Source organism: Urocampus carinirostris, chromosome 9 (assembly GCF_059441175.1).
Source record: "Urocampus carinirostris isolate Australia breed hairy pipefish chromosome 9, RoL_Ucar_1.0, whole genome shotgun sequence".
Classification (NCBI taxonomy): Eukaryota; Metazoa; Chordata; class Actinopteri; order Syngnathiformes; family Syngnathidae; genus Urocampus; species Urocampus carinirostris.
This window is the reverse complement of record NC_142357.1, coordinates 41,694,727-41,715,405: the sequence shown is the minus strand read 5'-3', so window position 1 is coordinate 41,715,405 and position 20,679 is coordinate 41,694,727. Positions and strand designations below refer to the sequence as shown.

Here is a 20,679-nt window from a genome sequence, read left to right as displayed (position 1 = left end):
TGTTGAATTAAAAAAATCACAAAATTAAAATATAAAACAAAGTATAATATGAATTTAAAAAAATTAAAATATTCACAGATACACAAAAAAAGAAGCTTTTTACACGCTGAACAGATTTAAAGCCAACAACACAAAAACCCTAAAAATGCACAATAATAAAATATTAATTAAAATATCAATGCTTCAGTGCTATAAATGATAAAATGCAAAAAAAAGTCAACTATTTACAATTCTATTTGAACCAATTAAAACACAAATCCTCTGAAAAACACACTAACAATAGAATTGTAAAACAAAAGCAAAATACCATCACTCTCCAAGTTTGAATGATTGAATGCACTCTGCTTCAGAGCAATCAATATCATTACAAGGAGTAAAAATTTGACTCATTTTTCTTTCATATTCAACTCTCTTATTACCCACCACCTATCGAGCCTTTATTGTGTTTGTAAACAAGTTTGATGTATTAAATTGTTGAAGCAGAATGGCGGAATTCATGTCAGTCTATAGCTGCCCATTGACGCAGATTGTAGTTCATAGATAGGAACACCTAAAAATAGCAGAAAGTACTCGCTAGCAGAAAGATATTGATTTTCTTTTCGTCATCAAAGTAAAAAAGAAACTTTTTTCATCAGTGCTGAATTTCTTCCTTTGAAGCTACTCAAGTCAAGTTTATTTGTGACGCCCTTAATCACAAAGAGTCTTAAAGGGCTGCACAGATCAAAGACTATGATGACACCATCCCCTGATCTAAAACCTACATGAGGGCAAAGGAAAACTCAAAACCTCAGCATGAGTCAAGTCATGTTTATTTGTGACGCCCTTAATAGCTAAGATTCTCAAATGGCTGCACAGACTACAGATAATTGCAAACCAAAGACTATGATGACACCATCCCCTGATCTAAAACCCACATGAAGGCAAGGGAAAACTCAAAACCTCAGCATGAGAAAGTCAATAAAGTTGCAAGGGCATCAACAAATACACAGACATCAACATGAAATATAGGTCATTCATAACCTATAGAATATGTGGACCTAGAGTTGAGTGGAGCGGGCCCGGTCCGTGCTTTTCCTCCTGAAGACCAGTATGACCCCATTTGTTTTTTGTGGTGCTGATCCACATGGTTGCGCGTTGAACGCTTAAAGTGTGGGTCACATCGTTGCCTTATAGCAGGGGTCAGCAACCTTTTTGGTTTGGAGTGCCACTCTAAAAATTTCCGTGTAAATCAGTGTGCTCTCGAGGCATAACACACAAATACGGTCCTTTTTTTTTTGCAAAAAAGCCCCAGTCATCCGTCCTCGCTGGCTGGAAAGACCGATTTTTTTTTCGCTAGAGGAGCTGTCATGATTCATTCATTTATCGGTGTTTCTCTGGCTGCGTTATAACACGGATCTCTCCTCTGCGAAGCGCCGCGCAGACACACACAGAGCAGAGGCGCTACAGTAAAGCCCCTAAACAACACGGCGCGCAACTGAAAATGTCTAAAATTTAGGTAAAAATGTGCATTTTTTTCAAAATAATCATTATTTTTATTATTTTGCCGTGCGCTTGCGTTCCACTGGTTAACCCCTCGCGTGCCACTGCTGGCACGCGTGTCATAGGTTGCCAACCCCTGCCTTATAGAGTAAGAAGTCTTTTGGTCTGTGTTACCATGTGTCGCTAATCCTTTGTATTGAATTTCCCAAAGAAAAATGAATAGTCTGCTTACTAGTTCAACTTGGCTGGATTGATTGTTTTTATTTTATAGAACGGGGACAAAAAACAACAAAAAAGGATTTTTTTAAAAATGAGTTTCTGTCAGATTTTAATATTTGGAACAAGAAGCGAGACATTTTAAAATAGATTCAAACACCATCAAGTTGCACCGGATGTTTTTTTTTCCAATATCAAGAGAGTCTGTATTTGGGAAATGACATTCAAAATATATTACTGCAAAAGGGGCAAATTGTGAAACACACACGTTTGATTAGCCATCATCAAAGTCAACAGAATTTAATAACTGAAAATAGGAAAAGGGTAAACATTTTCAAACACAATTGAACTACGAATGCACCTTTGAACCATTTCAACAAGAAGACAAGTTTTTCTATTTTTGTTTAAACGTTTCACCTCACCTATGAGCCTACACTCCCACAAACACACATAAAAGACGGTTGAAATCGGGGAGGCTAGAAAAATAAACTCAGACATGATGTTCTTGTCTCTTCAATTCACATTATTTGACTGACACCGCACAAAATAGATTGAAATTATGCTGCTGAGCTTCCAATTCAACTTTTGTTTCGTGCGCATAGAGACTAACAATATAAAAGCAGAGTTAGCAGTGTTTTGTTTTTTTTAACTCCAATGACACGACTATGCAAAGTCTGTATGGAAAATCTCTGTTCTCCCTCAGTTATAATCACCTTTCTATTGTAAACTGTAAAATTTCAGACTTCGGTCCATTCCCGCGGAGCTCAGGAAACGAGCGTTCTCTCCGAAGGACACTCCGCTGACCAAACCGGTGTGATCTAAAAATGAAAAAAAAACAGCATTAAATTATTTCATGTTTAGTAGGAAGACAATAAAAATTTGCTACACAAAAATGTCCAGATGTACATAATCATTCGGAAAAACGAAAAAAATCTAAGTGAAAAGGCTTCTGAGTGGTTTGGTGACGTCACCAATAAGGTGAGGCGAGTCATGTGAAGCTGGCCTTCATTCGGGGCGGGGTTGCGCACGATACAGGTACCGTAAATTCCGGACTATAGAGCGAACCTGATTATAAGCCGCACCCACCACATTTTAAGAGGAAAACCGATTTTGTACATACACAAGCCGCACCTGTATATAAGCCGCATGCGCCCACATTTAAACATGTAACACAAACACAAAATTACCCAAACCCGACTTTAAGTCCCGCGATTGAAACTAAATGTCCTTCATTAAAGTCCACAGTCCAAAAATCACAGCCGGCAAGAAAAATGGAAAATGATACTGGTACTCAAAGTTTGATGCAGACCTGCAAAGTCCAGGTCCCGTTGAAAGTAATCCAAGGAAAAACGTGTATAGTTCCAAAGGTAAGGGTGGGAAAAATATATCAGATGAACACATTTAGTCACGCAACTCCTTTTTCTTTAACCAACTTTTTATCCCCTCTTCTTTCCTTGTCCGTCCGTCCCTCACCTTTAGCGGTACCCACTTAAACTCGGCACCCCGCGTTTGTTCCGCCCCTCATTTTTCGTTCACCCGTGCAAAACATATCAGAATAAATGTCTAAAAGAAATACAAATAAATACATTACAAAAATATACGGTTGTAAATAATTATTATACATGAGTTACACATATTTAGAAAGAAAGACGGTACACCGAGAGTTTTCAAAGCTTTAATAATAATAATATAGCCTTGACAGGGCAGTTAATGGTAGCAACACTCAAGCGTCGCTAGCGGCCGTTAGAAAAATGACATAAATTGGCCGCATCACTGAATAAGCCGCAGGGTTGAAAGTTAGGGAAAAAAGTAGCGGCTTGTAGTCTGGAATTTACGGTATATGTTTTTCGTTTTTGCAGAGTTTTAACCAACAAAACATGATCTCAAAAGGTCCCCTGTTTTTGCTAGCTTGTAATTGAACTTTGGCTAATCTTTACATGCTAACACTACAGAACTAACTTACTACAATTGATTACCGTAAATTCCGGACTATAAGCCGCTACTTTTTCTCCAAACCTTCAACCCTGCGGCTTATTCAGTGATGCGGCCAATTTATGTCATTTTTCTAACGGCTGCCAGCGGCGCTCGAGTACAAAAGGTAAGATTTAGACCGGTGGAATGTATGCGCCGAGGAAGACTGCAACTTCTTAGCTTGTGCACGAATTAAATTAGCAAAGACATATCCTCATCATGCAAATTGCAAAAAGAAAGGCACATGACGTAGCTTTCAAGCTAAAGGCAAACGAGCGTGTTGCTAGCGTGATTTTGAATAAGGGAGCGTGAGGCGACGTCTATATGACAATGTCTCTTTCCCATTTTGGGGAAGACGACTTTGACCTCAGTTATAAGTAGGAAGATGAAGACGGTTTACCGTGACTTCTACAAGTACGGTATGTTTTTTTTAACAGACTCGTTTACTGTGTTGCGAGCGTGTTGCTAGTAGCGTTTTGCTACCCTTCACAGGCAGGGGTTGGGATGAAAGTTATAATATTATAATTAAAGCTTTGAAAACTCTCTTGGTGTACCGTCTTTCTTTGTAAATATGTGTAACCGATGTATAATATGTATTTGCACCTGTATATTTTTGTAATGTATTTATTTGAGAGACTTATTCTGATACGTTTTGCAAATTAAATAAGAGGGGAGTGTTGTGGTAAATACACTTGCATTTGTAGAATAGATTTGCATACATGTAGAAATTTAGAAAGACTTGCTTACAGTTGTGGGAAAAGGTCGTGTTGACATCAGTTCGGGAAATTCTTGGCAGACAATTAAGTTTCCTTGAAGATAGAGTGCAAGGAACGGGAGTCTCTGTATAAACTGACCTCAGGTTGTTTGGAGGAGACGAATGAGAAAAACAAAATTCCGAACTGGATACGTGATACCGGACCGCCTTTTGGGGTGTACTCAATTGAAGCTTTAAAAACATTGTCATGTCCCGAGCTCTCTGAGACCTTCATTGACGCATCAATAAAGTTGTATCTCCCTCCTACGAAGCTGGCTTCTGTCCATTTTCCTTATCCACATATGAGAAGACTTTTCTCTCGATTATCGAACCTGCAATTTCCCCAACAGGAGGAGCAAACGCGGGCTGACGGGAAGCGGGGTAAAGGTGAGAGACCTGTTGTCGCGGCGGACAATAGTGGATATATATTTTTCCCACCCTTACCTTTGGAAATATACACTTTTTTCCTTGGATTAGTTTCAACGGGTACTCGGACTCTGCAGGTCTGCATCAAACATTAAGTACCGGTATCATTTTCTATTCATTTTGCCGGCTGTGATTTTTGGACTGTGGACTTTAATGAAGGACATTTAGTTTCAATCGCGGGACTTCAAGTCAGGTTTGGGCTAATTTTGTGATTGTGTTACATGTTTTAATGTGGGCGCATGCGGCTTATATACAGGTGCGGCTTGTGTAAGCCCAAAATCGGTTTTCCTTCTAAAATGTGGTGGGTGCGGCTTATAATCAGGTGCGCTCTATAGTCCAGAATTTACGGTAGTTGTCTATGAATGCATACTTTTGTTGTCATTATACAAAAGTAAAACAATATTGCACTGAAAGGAAAGTCAGTCAAAAAGTATAAAGATAAAAATGTGAAAAATATTATAGAGAACATCATAATACCTAGTAGGAGTGCAAAGGAAAATATTCTGCCCAAAAATGGACCAAAAAAGGCCCCTGAAAGTTGTGATGACGTCACGTCTAAGGTGGAGTGAGTCTTGTGAAGCCGGCTTTTACTCGGGGGCAAATTCATGCATAGTGTGGCTACATGTTTTTCAATTTGCACACAAGAAAGGGAGTTCTGCCTCTTAACCAAAAAACATGAAGCTAAGTATAGCAAAACTCTAATTTACTATCATTACTGTTTTACTATGTCAAATATACAAGTGCCACCTGTTTGTTGCATTAGCCTGCTGACTAACGCACTACCATCAATCATTGATTCTCTCTTACTCCCGTTTCCTTCTGACTAATGACTCTCCTGTCCAGTCAAAACTAAAATACAGCAAAATAAGTACTTAAAAAGGTGAGAGCCTGATTGTGAAGTGTAGAAGTTACAAACAGTATTTTATTATAATGTGTCACTTTTTTACTGAGTTCAATGAACTTCTTTGCTTAATATCCATTTCAGATCTCCCAACCCTAATTTGGAACCTTAAAACCTGTTTAAAACCTTAACTTACAGCCTAAACCCTAAACCTAACTCCAGCTGTACCCCTGACACCAATCCTCTTTCAAACCGTAGTTCATTTTGGGGCCCCTCATTCAGTTTAGAACGCCAATATGGACCTCAAACTATAGTTCATAACCCTAAACCTACACCTAACTCTAGCTGTAACAATAGCCCCAACCCTATTTCTGGCCCCCAAATTCAGTTTAATACCTTAATAGAGAGCCTAAACTTTAGTCTCCAACTCTAGCCCCAAACCTTTTTGGAACCATAAGCTTAAAACCCTTATTTGAACACCTGACCTCAGAATCATCTTAACAATATCAAGCATTTACAAGCACTTAATCTAAAAATTCATCCAAATCTTAAGTCTCCAACTCTAGCCTTATTTCGGAACCCTAAAATCAGTTTAAGTCCCTAACCATAGGCCCACACCTTACCCTAGCTGTAACCCTAGCCATAACCCAGTTTCAAACCGTAACCCTAGCTCCAAACAAATTTTGGGACCATCCTTTCAGTTTAGAACCCTGATATGGAGCTCAAACTATTGTTTATAACCCTATATCTACACCTAACTCTAGCTGTAACACTAGCCCCAAATTCAATTTAATACCTTAAAAGAGAGCCTAAACTTTAGTCTCTAACTCTAGCCCCCATCCTTTTTGGAACCATAAGTTTAAAACCCTTTTTGAACATCTGACCTCAGAAAAATGTCAACAATATCAAGCATTTACAAGCACTTAATCTAAAAAGTAGGTAATTTTCAAACCCGGAAAACACAATCTTTAAAATTTAAGCATTTTCAAGCACCATTACAAATCCTTTTATATATGTACGCGTAGCTAATGTTCCCCCGAACAATTTGAGTGGTTGGAAAAAAAAATCAATTAAAATATAAAATAAAAACATCTGAAATGACAAAGTTATAACACGGCAAAAATACCTCAAGTTTAGTTAAAATTATTTCTAATGCCAAAGGTTAATCAGACCCGTAGATAAGCATGGCAACAATTTCAAGCATTTACAACCACTTCACCCAAAATCTAAGCTTTTTTTGAAAACAACAATAAAATTCAAGCATTTCAAGCACCTTGACAATCCCTCAATATAACAATGATATTGTAAATTGCATGAAGATAATGAATTGGTGAGTAAGAACCTTACCTGTTAAGTTGAGGACCTCAGACCACTGTTTGCAAATGTAGACGCGGATGTCGGATCCGCCCACAGCCAGGTAAGTACCGCTCTGGTCAAACACCAGGGACTTCACCTGCAAAAGAGACGTGGGAATCAAATCATGGCCGTGTTGCCCATACCAATAAACCCTGGAGGGTCTAATTGGCCCCCACCAGGGTCTCAAAACTGTACATTAAAAAGATTAATATTTTTTGAGGTGGTTTTCTCCCTCACTTCTGGTTAATCGGTTAAAATGAGAGTTTTTGTTCGCTTAGCAGAGGAGGGAGGGGAACTGCCGCAGCAGCTCATGCAATCATTAATAAGGGGGCGAATTGGCACGCCCTCAGACTCCCCCCCCAGACCAGGTTTCAGGAACATGTGTCTCGTGAGCCATTTATAGCTATTTTCTTGAGTACATATTGGCTCGGAGATATGATAAAACTTGTACAAATGTTTGATATATTGCTTCATTCAGAACTGATTTTTTCGCATGCAAAGTCAAGACAATACTGACGTAGGAAGGGTTTGGTCCAGTATATATAGGACACAATTTTAACAATAGTTGGCAGTCAAGGTGTCATACCAGACATGGGACCAAGTCACACATGTGCAAGTCTCAAGTAAGTCTCAAGTCTTCACCTTCAAGTCCCAAGTAAGTCCCAAGTATTTTTTTCTTGGGCAAGTCAAGTCACAAGTCAAGTCCCGAGTCTTAGATTGCCAAGTCCAAGTCAAGTCACAAGTCATAAAAACAGCGACTCGAGTCGACTCGAGTCCAAGTCACTAAGTCTCAAGTCCCCATGTCTGTGTCATACCAACAGACTCCATTATGGCTGTAAATTGCTAAATAATTTATTAACAATCTATGTTAATTGTCAAGACACTGTATGATGAAAAGGCAGAGCAAACTTTAACCCGCAACAAACGCTTACCCAGAAGCTCTAGCAAAGCACCTAGAGCAATTTCATTGGGTGAAATGTAAGAATGGAGGGAGCTATACACAGGACTGGACGCATGCACTACTTTTTCTACCTTAGCGCTGTTTGCACTTAAGCCAAATACATTGGTATCCTCGTTAGCAAAATAACTTTGCTTGCACCTTGTTTTAAAACAATTATTTAGGACAAAAATGAACCTCAACACTATTAAGTAACTGCATATGGGAGACAAATTTCAAGTAGTATATTAATAAGGTACACCGGCTCTAGCATAATTTATAATTTATTGATTTTACCATATCATCTAACGTCAGACAGTGAAATTAAATGCGCTGAAGAATTTGATTTTGTCTGGACAGCGGTTTTGTTGAATTTTGTTCTCAAAAATAAATAAATAAATAATAATTTTGCTTCTATGGGTCAAAAAGGTACCCGACCAAAGCTATCCACCCACTGGGGTCTCTCCAAGTCCTATGGGAAACAATGCATTGTGTATGGCCTGAAATTGTTTGACCAAATGCATTCCTAAGTCTAGTTACTTAGGGGTTCTCCTTCAAACACACCTCATAGTTATTGTCCAAGGTGATTGTCTTGAAGTTCTTCAGTTTCCTCAAATCCCAAAGTTTCAGAGAACTATCCTGTGCACCTAGACCAGGAAAATGCCACATTTACAGGTCACTTTGTGTCCAAGACCATCCTTAGATGCCAAAGTTGGTATTTTGAGGATCACCTGTAGCCAGATAGTATCCGTTCTCAGAGAAGGCGATGGATGTGACGGGTCCAGAGTGACCGGGGAAGTTGGCCACGTTGGTGCGCTCCTTCAGATCCCAGATTTTGATTTGAGAGTCGGCAGTTCCAGTCCCAAAAATGAGACCGTCGGGATGGAACTGAGCACAGGTGAGGGCTGAGGGTGAAAGTGGGATAGGAGTGTTAACACCATCAGGAAAAGATTCTGCATTTCGAATTCCGGACAATAACAGGAACTCACCACAGCCGGCACTTTCATCTGTGACCTTTGTGAGGACTCGGCCAGTCTGGATGTCAGAGAAAGCCCAGTACTGGGGAAAAAAAGACAATTTAAAAAAAAAAACAAAAAATTAAATTACATACTTTAATTCTGCTTTGAGGCAATTTCAGAGATGCCAAATATTGAAATTAAAGATTTGGATTTGTTTTCCCTGGTAGCATTTAGTAGCGTCATTTTCAGGTTAAAACTGGTTCTTGGGCCAGTGCTTTTCTACCAGTGTGCTGTGAGACATTGTGTACTGTGAGGCAAGAAACTTCCCAATCTCATTTTTGTTTGAATTGTTGCTTTCTTTATGTAATCAGCCAGGTATGAAACATTTATTCATATTAGTAGGTGACAGCAGATAAGGTTCTTTTTAATTTTATACACTAATTATCTGCTCATGATGTAGTATACCTAATAACGTATTTAGTTTGCTGAAGCTGTTGAAGATTGCACTGCAAAAAATGAAATATATAAATTAAAAAATAATATTCTTGCACATCTTTTTGTTGATTTTAATTATTTAAAAAAAAAAGTAGTTGGAACTTAGTAAAAGGGACTGTGAAACCCCATGTTTTTGTCAGATCTCACTGATTTCCAACTAAATGCGACTTCTATGCATTTCCTGGGACTTTTAAGCGTCTCCTGTTTGATTGCCATCATATCCTGCTTGCGCGGAAGAGGACGCATGACGTCACACGCAATGTTAGCAGAAGTGCTCATGGATGCAGACGCCATAGCAAATCTAGCAATTTGGAAATTATTGTGCTACCGGGGGCTAAACGAGTTGTACCCCCAAATATGAATTACATCCAAAAAAAAACCTTTCCCTCCATCGAATGCTTTCCGTGTTTTCGTCCGCCGTAGGTTGTTGATCTCTACGCTACGCAAAAGAACACAGAAACCGAGCATTCGCAAAAGAATTGAAGATTAATTAATCGAAGGTTCTCAAAATGGAGGAAGCTGAAAAAAAAACTCAGACGAGTTTTTATCTGTGTGTTTTAATTTGTAATCAATAAACAGACTATAACCAAAGAGTTTTGCGTCTGCTGCTTCTTTTTTAAGTACGCACACTTGTATGCTTGTCTGGTTGGGAGGCTGTCACGCAGCAACCACACCAAATGAGCTGGTGCGCCGTACGAGTTGATAAATACAGAAATAGAACCAGCTTCTGAGAGTGTGCCTCTTAACACGCTGCGCCTTATGGGTGTGAAAATACAGTATTCGTTTTGTTTTTTAACTAAGGACGTTAAGACCTACCTGGTCCTCAGATGAGCTGAGTAAGTAGTCTCCAGTAGCATGCAGGGACAATCCGGTGACGCCTGCATCGTGAGCACGCACCACTTGGACACAATTGCCCCCAGTGACGGACCAGACACGAATGGTGTTGTCGGGAGATGCGGAGAAAACCACAGACTGGAGGATGAAAGGACAACTACAATTATTAGAGGATAGTCATGATCACCAATCAATACGACGTTAAAAAGAAAGTGACCTGGGATGGATGATAGATGACAGAGGTAACTTTCTTGGTGTGACCCTTCAGCGTCGCAACAATCTGTTCCTCATTCTTGTCAAACACGACCACGTTTTTATCGGCGCCGCCTAAAACAACACAGTATGAATGAGTCAAAACTGCAAGGGCAAAATTAGAAAGGTTTCGAGTATATAAGCAGCCTACCAGTGAGAACTTTGTTGGTGTCTGAAGGACACAGATCCAGAGCAAGAATACCTGGCACGCTAGCACTGTGAAGACCCTGAAATCATAACAAACTAAGTGAAAGGTGCGTGACCACAGTAAAAAAATACAAAATTGACTACCAATTTTCCCCAGAGTCCAAAGCGAGTAAAAAAAACTTGAAAATACTTACAGCGTGAGAAGCCACTTGGCGATATCTGCCAAGATCTTCAGCTTTAACCAGCTCTTCTGGAACAGTTTTTCCTCTCTGCACAAGACAAAAAAAAAAGTTTAATCGAATAATAAATTCCTCTGAAATGTGATCATCAGCAGTAAAGAAAAGTTCAAGCATTTTCCTCATACCTTCTTTCTCTCTGTGGTGAGAATTGTGGCTTTGTCTTGAAGCTAAGAAAAATAGAAAACACACAAAACTTGCAAAGAACTTACCACATTCAATAAACAAACAAGACTTCAAAAAGTAATATTACCTTTTGGATGATCTCTGGGGTCATGCCAACTTGTTCGCTTATATCCATAGGCTCTCCAGAAGGACCCTGACGGGCAAATTGTAGATAGAAAACAGTTCAAAAAGAAAATTTGTAATACGAATCAAAATTCAAGGATCATCACTCACAATAGCTGCTGGCTGAGAGGCAGGGGCTGCTTGGGGTGTAATCAACCCAGCTTGCGGTTTGAGTGTTGCAAGAGCTGTGGGATAGAAAAAGAAGTTGTGTTCAAGAACTTCAAATTGATCACAGGAATAAATGCGAGGTCACACAACCCCTTTACCTTCTCTGGCCGCAGTCAACTCTTTGTTGAGTCGAGCGATGACCCTGCACGCCGCGTCGTGTTGGTAGAGGGCGTGCGAGAGTTCCTGGCGAGTTGTTTGAAGCTGCTGCCTCAGGGTGAAGCTGTGAAGCATAACAGCATCCTGAAAGACAAAGAAAAAAAACTGTGAGCACAACTTGAGTTCCACGTGTTGGTATAGAGCAGGGGTCGGGAACCTTTTTGACTCAAAGAGCCATAAAAGCAAAATATATTGATTTTATTTTGGGAAGAGCCACACCATATGAGACAAATTTACTAAATTGCTAACCCCGCGCCCCAGACAAAAGCTTAGTCTTCAGCACATTTATTTTTGATGATTTGATAAAAATTATGAAGAGAATAATGCCAGAGCCCGTGTCCCAAAATCAACAAACATACCACTTTAAACTTGTCTCTTTCTTGCAATTACTCAAGATCGGTTGAACTCATGTTGACCCTTTTTTTCCCCATACATATTGGTTTCAAAACCAGATGCAAGCAGTTATTTTGTAAAAACGTCACAACCTTCTGCAAACAGGGAGCCTGATGTGCTTACCTTTGGCGCAGACGGCGTAGGGCGAGACATGGGCGGGGGTGCTTGCACTTTTTGCATAGCTCCACCCATCCCTCCCACTCATCTAATCAAATATCTAAGTTATCTTCCGGTGTTTTGGCGTATTTACAGTTTGTTCTGTGGATTCATCATAAGGTATCTGAACACTGAACACAGATTATATAGTGAGCTTTTATATAAAGGATTCTTTAGTGTTGTACAGCCAAAACGAGTTGTTTTTTTGTTTTGTTTTTTGGTGCGACACCTTGACTGTAAATTGTAGTAAAAACGTGCCCTATATATCCTGCGAAATACTGCTCTGTACTTTAGCTGTGGTTTGGCTTTGCGTGTATCTGAGCTGGATTAATGTCTCAAGTTTTGAACGAGATGGAGAAAATTTGCATGCAATCAAATTTGTCTCCGAGCCGCAAGTACTCATAGAAAGAGCCATAGGTTCCCGACGCCTGGTATAGAGGCTTCAGAAGTGCCCACTTTTACTGGATTACAAGCGACAATGTAAAAAAATCCAATTACAAATCGATGCGCAAACTTAACTAGTTTAGACAAGGTTTAAAAGAATAGTTACGAGGAAAAAATAAGGGTGATTAACAACATAGGCCAGTGTTTTATGGAAAACGACAAATTTTCATTTCATTACTTGATATACAGACCATGACCACACACCCTCTGCGAGTTTTGGTCTCATTAAAACCTCGGGGCATATAACGAACGAGTTTGTTCGTGGCAGTGTGAGAAGAGCAAAACCTACTAAGATCAAGGGCCATCATTCGGTTCTTGGATGGGTAAGTAAAGAGTATTGTGGAAGTTCAATTACCATAGCAAGATATCCATCTGCCAATTAAATATCCATTACAGTACAGTGGAACCTCGGTTCTCGACCATAATCCGTTCCAGAACCCTGTTCGAGAACCGATTTGTTCGATCACCGAAATCATTTTTCCCATTAAAAATAATGTAAATCGTTTTAATCCGTTCCAACACCTTGAATGTTTACCATGAATGTTTAACGTAAACATGAAGCTAACCCGGGCTAATCGTACATTCGCGTTAGCGTAATCTTCCGTACGAAAGATGACGCTAACATGAACGTGTAAAAATAAAAAGATCAGGTCGTTTAGATGGTAAGGCGCCCGCTTTGAGACTGGGAGGTTCGGGTTCGCGCCCCGGCCGAGTCATTCCTAAGACTTAAAAGTGGTCGGCGGCGCCCTCTGTTGGCTGCGGCTGCATCGGCTCGCTACAACGGGTCAGGTGCAATCGACATTTCGTTCTGTGTACATTGTTACACAGAATGACAATACAAGGAAATTATTATTATTATTATTATTATTATTATTACAAGTCATTTAGCACCACAAGTGGCTAGCGCTTCATTGGAAAGGGAGCTCCGTTCCAACACCCTGAAATTTGGGCTCAGTTCCAACACCCTGAATGTTTACCTCGAATCATAAAGCTAACCCAGGCTAATCGTACGTTCGCGTTATCGTAATCTTTCGTGCGAAAGATTACACGAACGTGTAAAAAAAAAAAAGATAAAAACAAAAATTATGAATAGGATTTCTTAACTTTGTGGTGGTCAGCAGAAGGCGCATGCTGTATTCCCTAACAAGATCGAAAATTCGCACACCTCTTTCATATTTAGCTATTATGTCTTTCTTAAAGGCAATAGTTGTACGAACAACTTTTATTTTTCACCTGTCCTGCTTGCACCGACCTTCTTCGGAGGCATAGTTAGGGGCTAAAACACTCCGTTCACCAATATTAAAAGCAAAAGCAAAAAGAGGCAAGTGCGCACGTGATAACAGTTGGTCACGAGGGGTGGGGGCGATCTACACCCGTACGCCGCTCAGCATCGCACTCTAGCGTTTCAGGCATTACCGGCGTTCGAACTCCGAATTTTTGACCCAACAGCGAAGCAAGAATTTCTTCCACTGTATTCTTCTTACTATGTAGCAACACAATTTGTATTTTCACTATAACCTAAAATGTTCTCGCGTATGTAGGTTAAAAAAAAAGTTCAGAAAAGATCTGGTTATCATCTAATTCTTATTGTAGTTTCTTATTGATAAACTTTGTCGTACAGTAGCTGGTTATGTGCACACTGCCATCTTGGTATATTTAAATCTAAGTCTAGGAGAGTTTTCTCCAAGTACTGTTATCACTATCAGATAGGGCATATCAACAAGTCTTTGAGTCATTTGTTGTCTAGGCTTGGTAAGTTTATCAATAAGTTTATGGTTTCTCTATTTAATTGCAGAAATCCAATAAAAACTTTTTAATTTGTTCTATGATGTTAATTACTCAACTATTCCTCATATCTAGGTTTCGAAAACCCATCTAAACTTGCAAAGTGCACGGGTTGATTAGTATTTTCTTCAGTCGTCGCTTGTAATCCAATATGCCGGCTGCTTAAAGTCACACGAAACCTCAAAGGCCGATATACCTGCTGAAAGGAATCTTCTGCACTTACCCACTCATCTTGAAGGGACTTGAGAATAGCAGGGATGCTTGTAGCTGATGGAGCCTTTGGTCTGATGGGATGGGAGACTGGCGGAAAAGATTCAAAGATCAGCCATGCTCAAATAAATAACTCAGATCATTGTACCCAAATCTTTTCTGAATTGCAGTAACTCCCATCAGTTTAAAATCGGACTTTCGGGTCATGTTACTAAAATAGAAGTTTGCATGGTCTCGCCCCATCTTATCCTTCTAATTTAGTTGTGCCTCTGTTCCAAAAATGCTGGACTACTTGCGACTCAAGGAGCATCTGGACCTGATGCATGCCATTACCTAGAGCACAGGTGTCAAACAGGAGGCCCAAGGGCCAGATCAGGCCCACCAATGGTTTAAATCCGGCCCGCAAGACAACAGTGAGAGAAGTGCAAGAGGAAAATGAGCTGTAGTTTTAAATATATCTACCGGATGTCACCAAAGCCAGTTAACAATTGCAAAACAATTGTGGTAGTATTTCTCCATTTCTCTCTGACTCACTTATTTTTTATTTCTCCCTCTTTTTCTTTTTTTAATTTATTTCTCCCTCTTTTTTTTCTCCTGTTCACTCTTTCTGTTTTCTCTCTCACTCTCTAACTCTTTCTTTTTCTCTGTCTTGCTCTCTTTCTATTTTCTCTCTCTAATTTACACTTTAATTCTCTTTCTTTCTCATCCTCTTTCGTTCCCTTTTTCGACCTCTCTCTCACCTCACTGTCTCTTTTTCTCCTGCTGACTCTCTTTCTGTCGTTTCACTTCTCTTATTCTTTTTATCTTTCTCCTTTTTCACTTTCTTTTTCTCTATATTCATTTCCCCCATTCATGTCTATTCTGCTCACTCTCATTCTCTCACTGTTACTCTGTCTCCCTTGTTCTCCCTATCTTGTTTATCACTCTCTCTTTCCCTCCCTCTCTTTCTCTCCCTCTCTCTTTCTCTTAAACTTACTAGTTCCTGCTTTAGTTTATTGTCGATGAGGACTATTTTTTTTTCAATTGGAGTCCCTCATGAGTGCTTGTTTGTCAATGGGTATTCATTTTTCCTATGCTGTTTTTATGTTTTGTTCTGCAGTTGTTTTTATGTTGTTGTTTCCTCATTTGGAGGGACCACAGTGGTAAGGTGTGGTTCATTGGCTGAAAATCTCGAGGCCATCTGCTGCCATCCCTTTCAGTTAGATCAAGTCTCCCTCGGGTCCCTTTCCTCATATGGTTTGTCTGTATTAGTGTTTTATTTGTCACTAGTTCTTTTGTTGGTGATAGGAATGAGTGGAGAGGTGTTGTAAAAGGATAGTGGGATGTTTGGACGCGTTCTAAGGGATGGGCAGGGAACCTGCATGATGCGGCAGGGGTAAACCAGCGAAAGTTGTTGAACAAGAGTGGGTTGTGTCACCCTAACCTGAGTGACATGGCTGCTTTCTTGTGTCCCGTTTCATCTGGAGGGACGAAAGCATGACCCACTTAGGTGCCAAGGTGTCTAACTTCCCAAAGCGCTTTACAGTGTGCTTCACATTTCGCAATAGCAGCCTTGCAGCCATGTAAGTCGCTAACCTGCTTATTGGGGGCATTAGGGGTTCAGATTTAAGGACACTTCGACATGTAACACGGAGGAGCCGGGATTCGAACTGCAATCTCTTGATCCCAAGACGAGCGCTCTACCTCCTGAGCCACTGCTGCCCCCAATGATGCAGCAGGGGTAAACCAGTGAAATATGATGAACAAGAGTGTGTTGTGTCACCCTGACCTGAGACATCATTTCGGGAAGGTCCTTGGGACCTTCAAGGACTCTCTGAGCAAACTGAGGCGAACAACATGTCCTAATAAGGGTACGACAGCATCTTCCTTGTTGTTACTGAGGACTAGGGCCGCCTTTTGGGTTGTACTCAAACTGAAGCTATAAAAGCGTTGTTATGTCTGGAGTTCTCTGAGTTCTTTGGGATGACGAAATAAAGAGCTCCCCCTCATGGCAAGCCCCGGTGTACTTTATTAAATCACTTAAGAAGACTTAAAAGATTATCGAACCTACATTTTCTCCTACATGACATGGCCGCTTTCTTGTGTCCCGTTTCATCTGGAGGGACGAAAGCATGACCAACTTAGATGCCTAACTAACTAAAAAGTTTGCGTGTTTTTTGCATTTTTAATTTTAGTAGCTCAGGAGGTAGAGCGCTCGTCTTGGGATCAAGGGATCCCAGTTCGAATCCTGGCTCGTCCGTGTTACATGTAGAAGTGTCCTTGGGTAAGACACTGAACCCCTAATACCCCCAATAAGCAGGTTAGCGCCTTACATGGCTGCAAGGCCGCTATTGGGAAATGTGGAGCACATTGTAAAGAGCATGGGAAGTCATTGACTTGAAAAGCGCTATAGAAATGCAGATCATTTCATTGTATCTTAACCATTGCGTGTGATGCGTTTTGGGTTTTCGAGTAGGGAGGGAGGCTAGTTGAATTCTGTATGAAATTATACCTTGAGTGGCATTTATTGCCTGAAAAGCGCCTTACAGATGCATTTGCTAAAAGAAGAATCATCAAAAATCACGCTGCAATGAATCACCTTTGATATCGACAAGTTGTTCCTCGGAAAGCGGCTGCCCATTCATCGGATCCGTCCCATTCTCTGCGATGTACTTTTCAATCAGACGGCGCTCAAACACTTGACTCGACACTGGAGAGACGCACGGATGCTCCGGCACCTCGTTGGAAACTGGATCACAAAAATATTTTAGTTTTAATACACATTATTATTGTGTAATAAAAAAATATAACGAAGCTTTGCTACAGAAGTGGCGGCACTGCATGGCCACTAGCGTTAGCTTATTAGCTACTAGCGTTAGCATGGTTCCTAGCTTACAACGCCAACTCTGTATCGATTTAAGTTCACTTACTTGCACAAACCAAAGACATTGTCCCGGCTAGGTCTTAAAAAACACTTTCGGGAACGGTTCCGGTTCTGTTAAGTTCGGACTCTAGTGTTTAAAAGCGGAGGATGTTTCCTTCACAATATTTTCATTAAGTTGCCAATAGCACGCTCTTTTTTCATTGCCGCTGCGACCGAAATCTTCTTCGCTTTGGTTTCCGGTAGACTAGATACATTGAGTGTTTTGCTGCCTCCTGCTGGCAAAAAGATAGATAGATAGATGTCAAGATAGATGTCGAGATAGATAGAAAGATGTCTAGATAGATAGATAGAAAAATAAATAGATGTCTGGATGTCTAGATAGATAGATAGAAAGATAGATAGATGTCTAGATAGATGTCTAGATAGATGTCTAGATAGATAGATAGATAGATGTCTAGATAGATAGATAGATAGATAGATAGATAGATAGATAGATAGATAGATAGATATCTGGATGTCTAGATAGATAGATGTCTAAAAAGATTGATAGATGTCTAGATAGATAGATGTCTGGATAGATGTATAGATAGATGTCTAGATGTCTAGATGTCTGGATGTCTAGATGGATAGATGTCTAGATAGATAGATAGATAGATAGATGTCTAGATAGATAGACAGATGTCTAGATGGATAGATGTCTAGATAGATGTCTAGATAGATAGATAGATGGATAGTTTATTCATCCCCGTAGGGAAATTCACACTTCCAGCAGTATCCTTGTGTTGAAAAATAAAATAATAAGATAAAAGATATAGAATACAAAAAATACCCAATATAACCTTTTGCTATAGAGTATTTAAATAGTGCTACATAAAATACACACAGTCATAAAAATAGGGTCATATGCAAATGTGGGGGCGAGGTTTCATGTGGGCTTTTACTCCCCCGGGTGGAGTTAAAGAGCCTCATGGCATGAGGAAGAAATTTTACAGTGTAGATCACTGTTTCTTTTCAGGGTTTAATGAAAAGTAGAGACAGTATTATTCGTTTCTAATGGGTCGGTTTTTTTCTCTTGGGTGGCCATTTTAGCATGGCAACCTTCACTAAAGAAATTTAACATTTCATCTGAAAGAGAGACTTTCAAACTATAAGAGAAATGCATTAGTCTAGCTCAGGGTAGAATTCTGTGATGGGGACAGCAATTGGGGGACATTTTTGCTTAAGTTACCCATTCGTGCTAATGTGAAGAAAAATAAGTTAGTATACAATAATAACTGTGAAATATTTTTAATATGTTTATCAAGTGTAACGACCCTCAATCAAATGACAAAAAATATTAGTTCTGTTGGGAATTAAATATCAAAATGTACTGTTTACCAAATTGTTCGAATGAGTTATCTGACTCCATGAACCAAACACAACCCAACAATTTATGCGCGTTCGTTTCTTGAGGGAAAAGATGAACAGGAAGCCGACATTTCCACACGGGGGCAGATTTAATTTCATTAACAATTTAACTAAGTGTACTCCATCGAAAACGGACGAATTAGTGACGATGGAGTCTCTGGGAGCCCTCTTCTGAAGTCCTTTAGCTCTCTTCTTATTGGCCCACGTCTCCCCACAAGATGGTGTGCCGGCTCCTCCCATGGGCGTGCCAATGAAGCCCCCTGGGTTTCACCATCTCGGAGAAGAGCGTCGCGATGTCTGGAATACTCAAAACAACACCGATCGTTTCTACGTCATCAGGGCCTTTCTGCGTCTGGATGTGCTGATTATCTTATCAGCCTTACGTCCTAATCCCGCCGTTCCTGTAAACAACATTTCCCACCAGGGTGCCCTGACCTCGCACCACAGTCAGTGAATATCTTTTGCATTAAATGTAATTTGTATTCGATTGTATAAAATCCCTTATAGTCAAATGTATAAATTCCTTCAGTTCCCATTTAGAATAAGCATAACAGGGTGGACGTGTTATGCTCAGCCAACCTTAATAAAACATTGTAAAAAGTTTGAATAAAAAGCGGTACTTTCTCTTAAATGTTTTCCCTCCACAAAATATTGTTTCATCAGCGAGTCATGTGACTAAAATTATGTTTTCTTCAGAACTCTAATCAGAGTAACTGGGGACGCGGGGCTTTGCAGGGTGTCAGAAACCAGAACAGGATCAGGACCCAAACGTGTGACGTTCTCACACAAGCCTTTCATTTTACGGGAAATGGGGAGTCATGCACGTTGGGCGGCAGTCTGGCGTGAAAAGACAGGAATCCAGAGACCGACGAGATCCATTTAAATTGCCCGAGTTGATATCGGACAGATGCGGTCGATACCGGACAGGGCAGGACAGACAGGATAGATAATGGATCAGGATATCGAAAATAAACAGGAGAAACTAGACGGAAACGAAAACTGGAGAAAATAATAAACAGGACAAAAATAGGCGGAAACAAAACTGGAACCCGAAATTAAACAGGACAAAATAAACGGGAACAATACCAATAAACGGGAACAATACCAGACAGAAAATGCGGACAGGAACAGGACCGAGTCAAAACCCACGTCTTGCGGGGCAGAGGTTCGTTGACGGGCTGACAAGGGAAGCATGACAGTGCTGAGCTTAAAATAGACAGAAAGCCAATCTGTTAACGAGCCGCAGCTGGCGCCACACGGGCAGGGCCAATTGGACGCCATGGCAACCGTGACAGCGGGGGGTATGGCAACAATTTCAAGCATTTACAAGCACTCCAACTTTGAAAACATGTTGTGGTTTATTGGAGTCAGAGCTTGACATAATGAGGACACATTTGTTTAAAGACGGTAAATTCCAGGCTTGTTTCTCCCGAGTTCAGATGTCAGCTTGGTTCGGAACAGCTTGCGAACTAATAACATTCGGCTTGGTTTGGAACAGCTGTCAGGAATTTGGATGTGTCAGGCCGACCCCAACGATTTTCTTGGAAATTATGTAACTTTGGAGAATCGAAGGAGGACGAAAACATTCTGAGGAAAAACATTGTCAATTCCAGGTAGCATGCATTTTGAGAAAAACAAGTGCGTCATCGCGAGGGGACGCACTAAGAATGCGTCTGCTCCAAAAGGGTATAAGAAAGCTGATTGTCTCTTAGACGAATGAGAGCTCTGTTTTGGACCCTGACGAACAAAATAAACAGCTTCTCCCTATTCCTCTTTATCTTGTTTTAATATTTCTGGGGCGAGGCAGTAAGGTCTGCTCCGAAAAACCCAGCATCCAATTTCAAGCATTTCCAAGGATTTCAAGCACTGGTTCCAACCCGGCATATAAACAAACACGAGTCTCAAA

General features: G+C 40.3%; 1 protein-coding gene across 1 annotated transcript; it reads right to left on the bottom strand.

Annotated features, from left to right (window-relative positions):
- Positions 1–1,776: 1,776 nt before the first annotated feature.
- On the bottom strand, positions 1,777–17,599 carry prpf19 (pre-mRNA processing factor 19). Its single transcript, XM_088343915.1, has 16 exons — positions 17,413–17,599; positions 17,082–17,231; positions 14,517–14,593; positions 11,458–11,599; positions 11,303–11,376; positions 11,157–11,222; positions 11,032–11,073; positions 10,862–10,936; positions 10,672–10,747; positions 10,486–10,595; positions 10,251–10,406; positions 8,970–9,039; positions 8,712–8,885; positions 8,545–8,627; positions 7,035–7,140; positions 1,777–2,513 (listed from the first exon to the last, which is right to left on the bottom strand). The coding sequence occupies exons 1-16, from the start codon at positions 17,429–17,431 to the stop codon at positions 2,413–2,415; spliced, it is 1,521 nt and encodes a 506-aa protein (XP_088200041.1). The 5' UTR covers positions 17,432–17,599; the 3' UTR covers positions 1,777–2,412.
- Between the last annotated feature and the right edge of the window lie 3,080 nt (positions 17,600–20,679).

Bases quoted from the DNA above. Each gene is read 5' to 3' on its own strand.
- prpf19 (XM_088343915.1), bottom strand. The intron at 11,600-14,516 runs GTAAGTGCAGAA...TTTGTCTTTCAG, and splicing joins AGTCCCTTCAAGATGAGTGG to GATGCTGTTATGCTTCACAG. The intron at 11,074-11,156 runs GTAATATTACTT...TATTTTTCTTAG, and splicing joins CCCCAGAGATCATCCAAAAG to CTTCAAGACAAAGCCACAAT.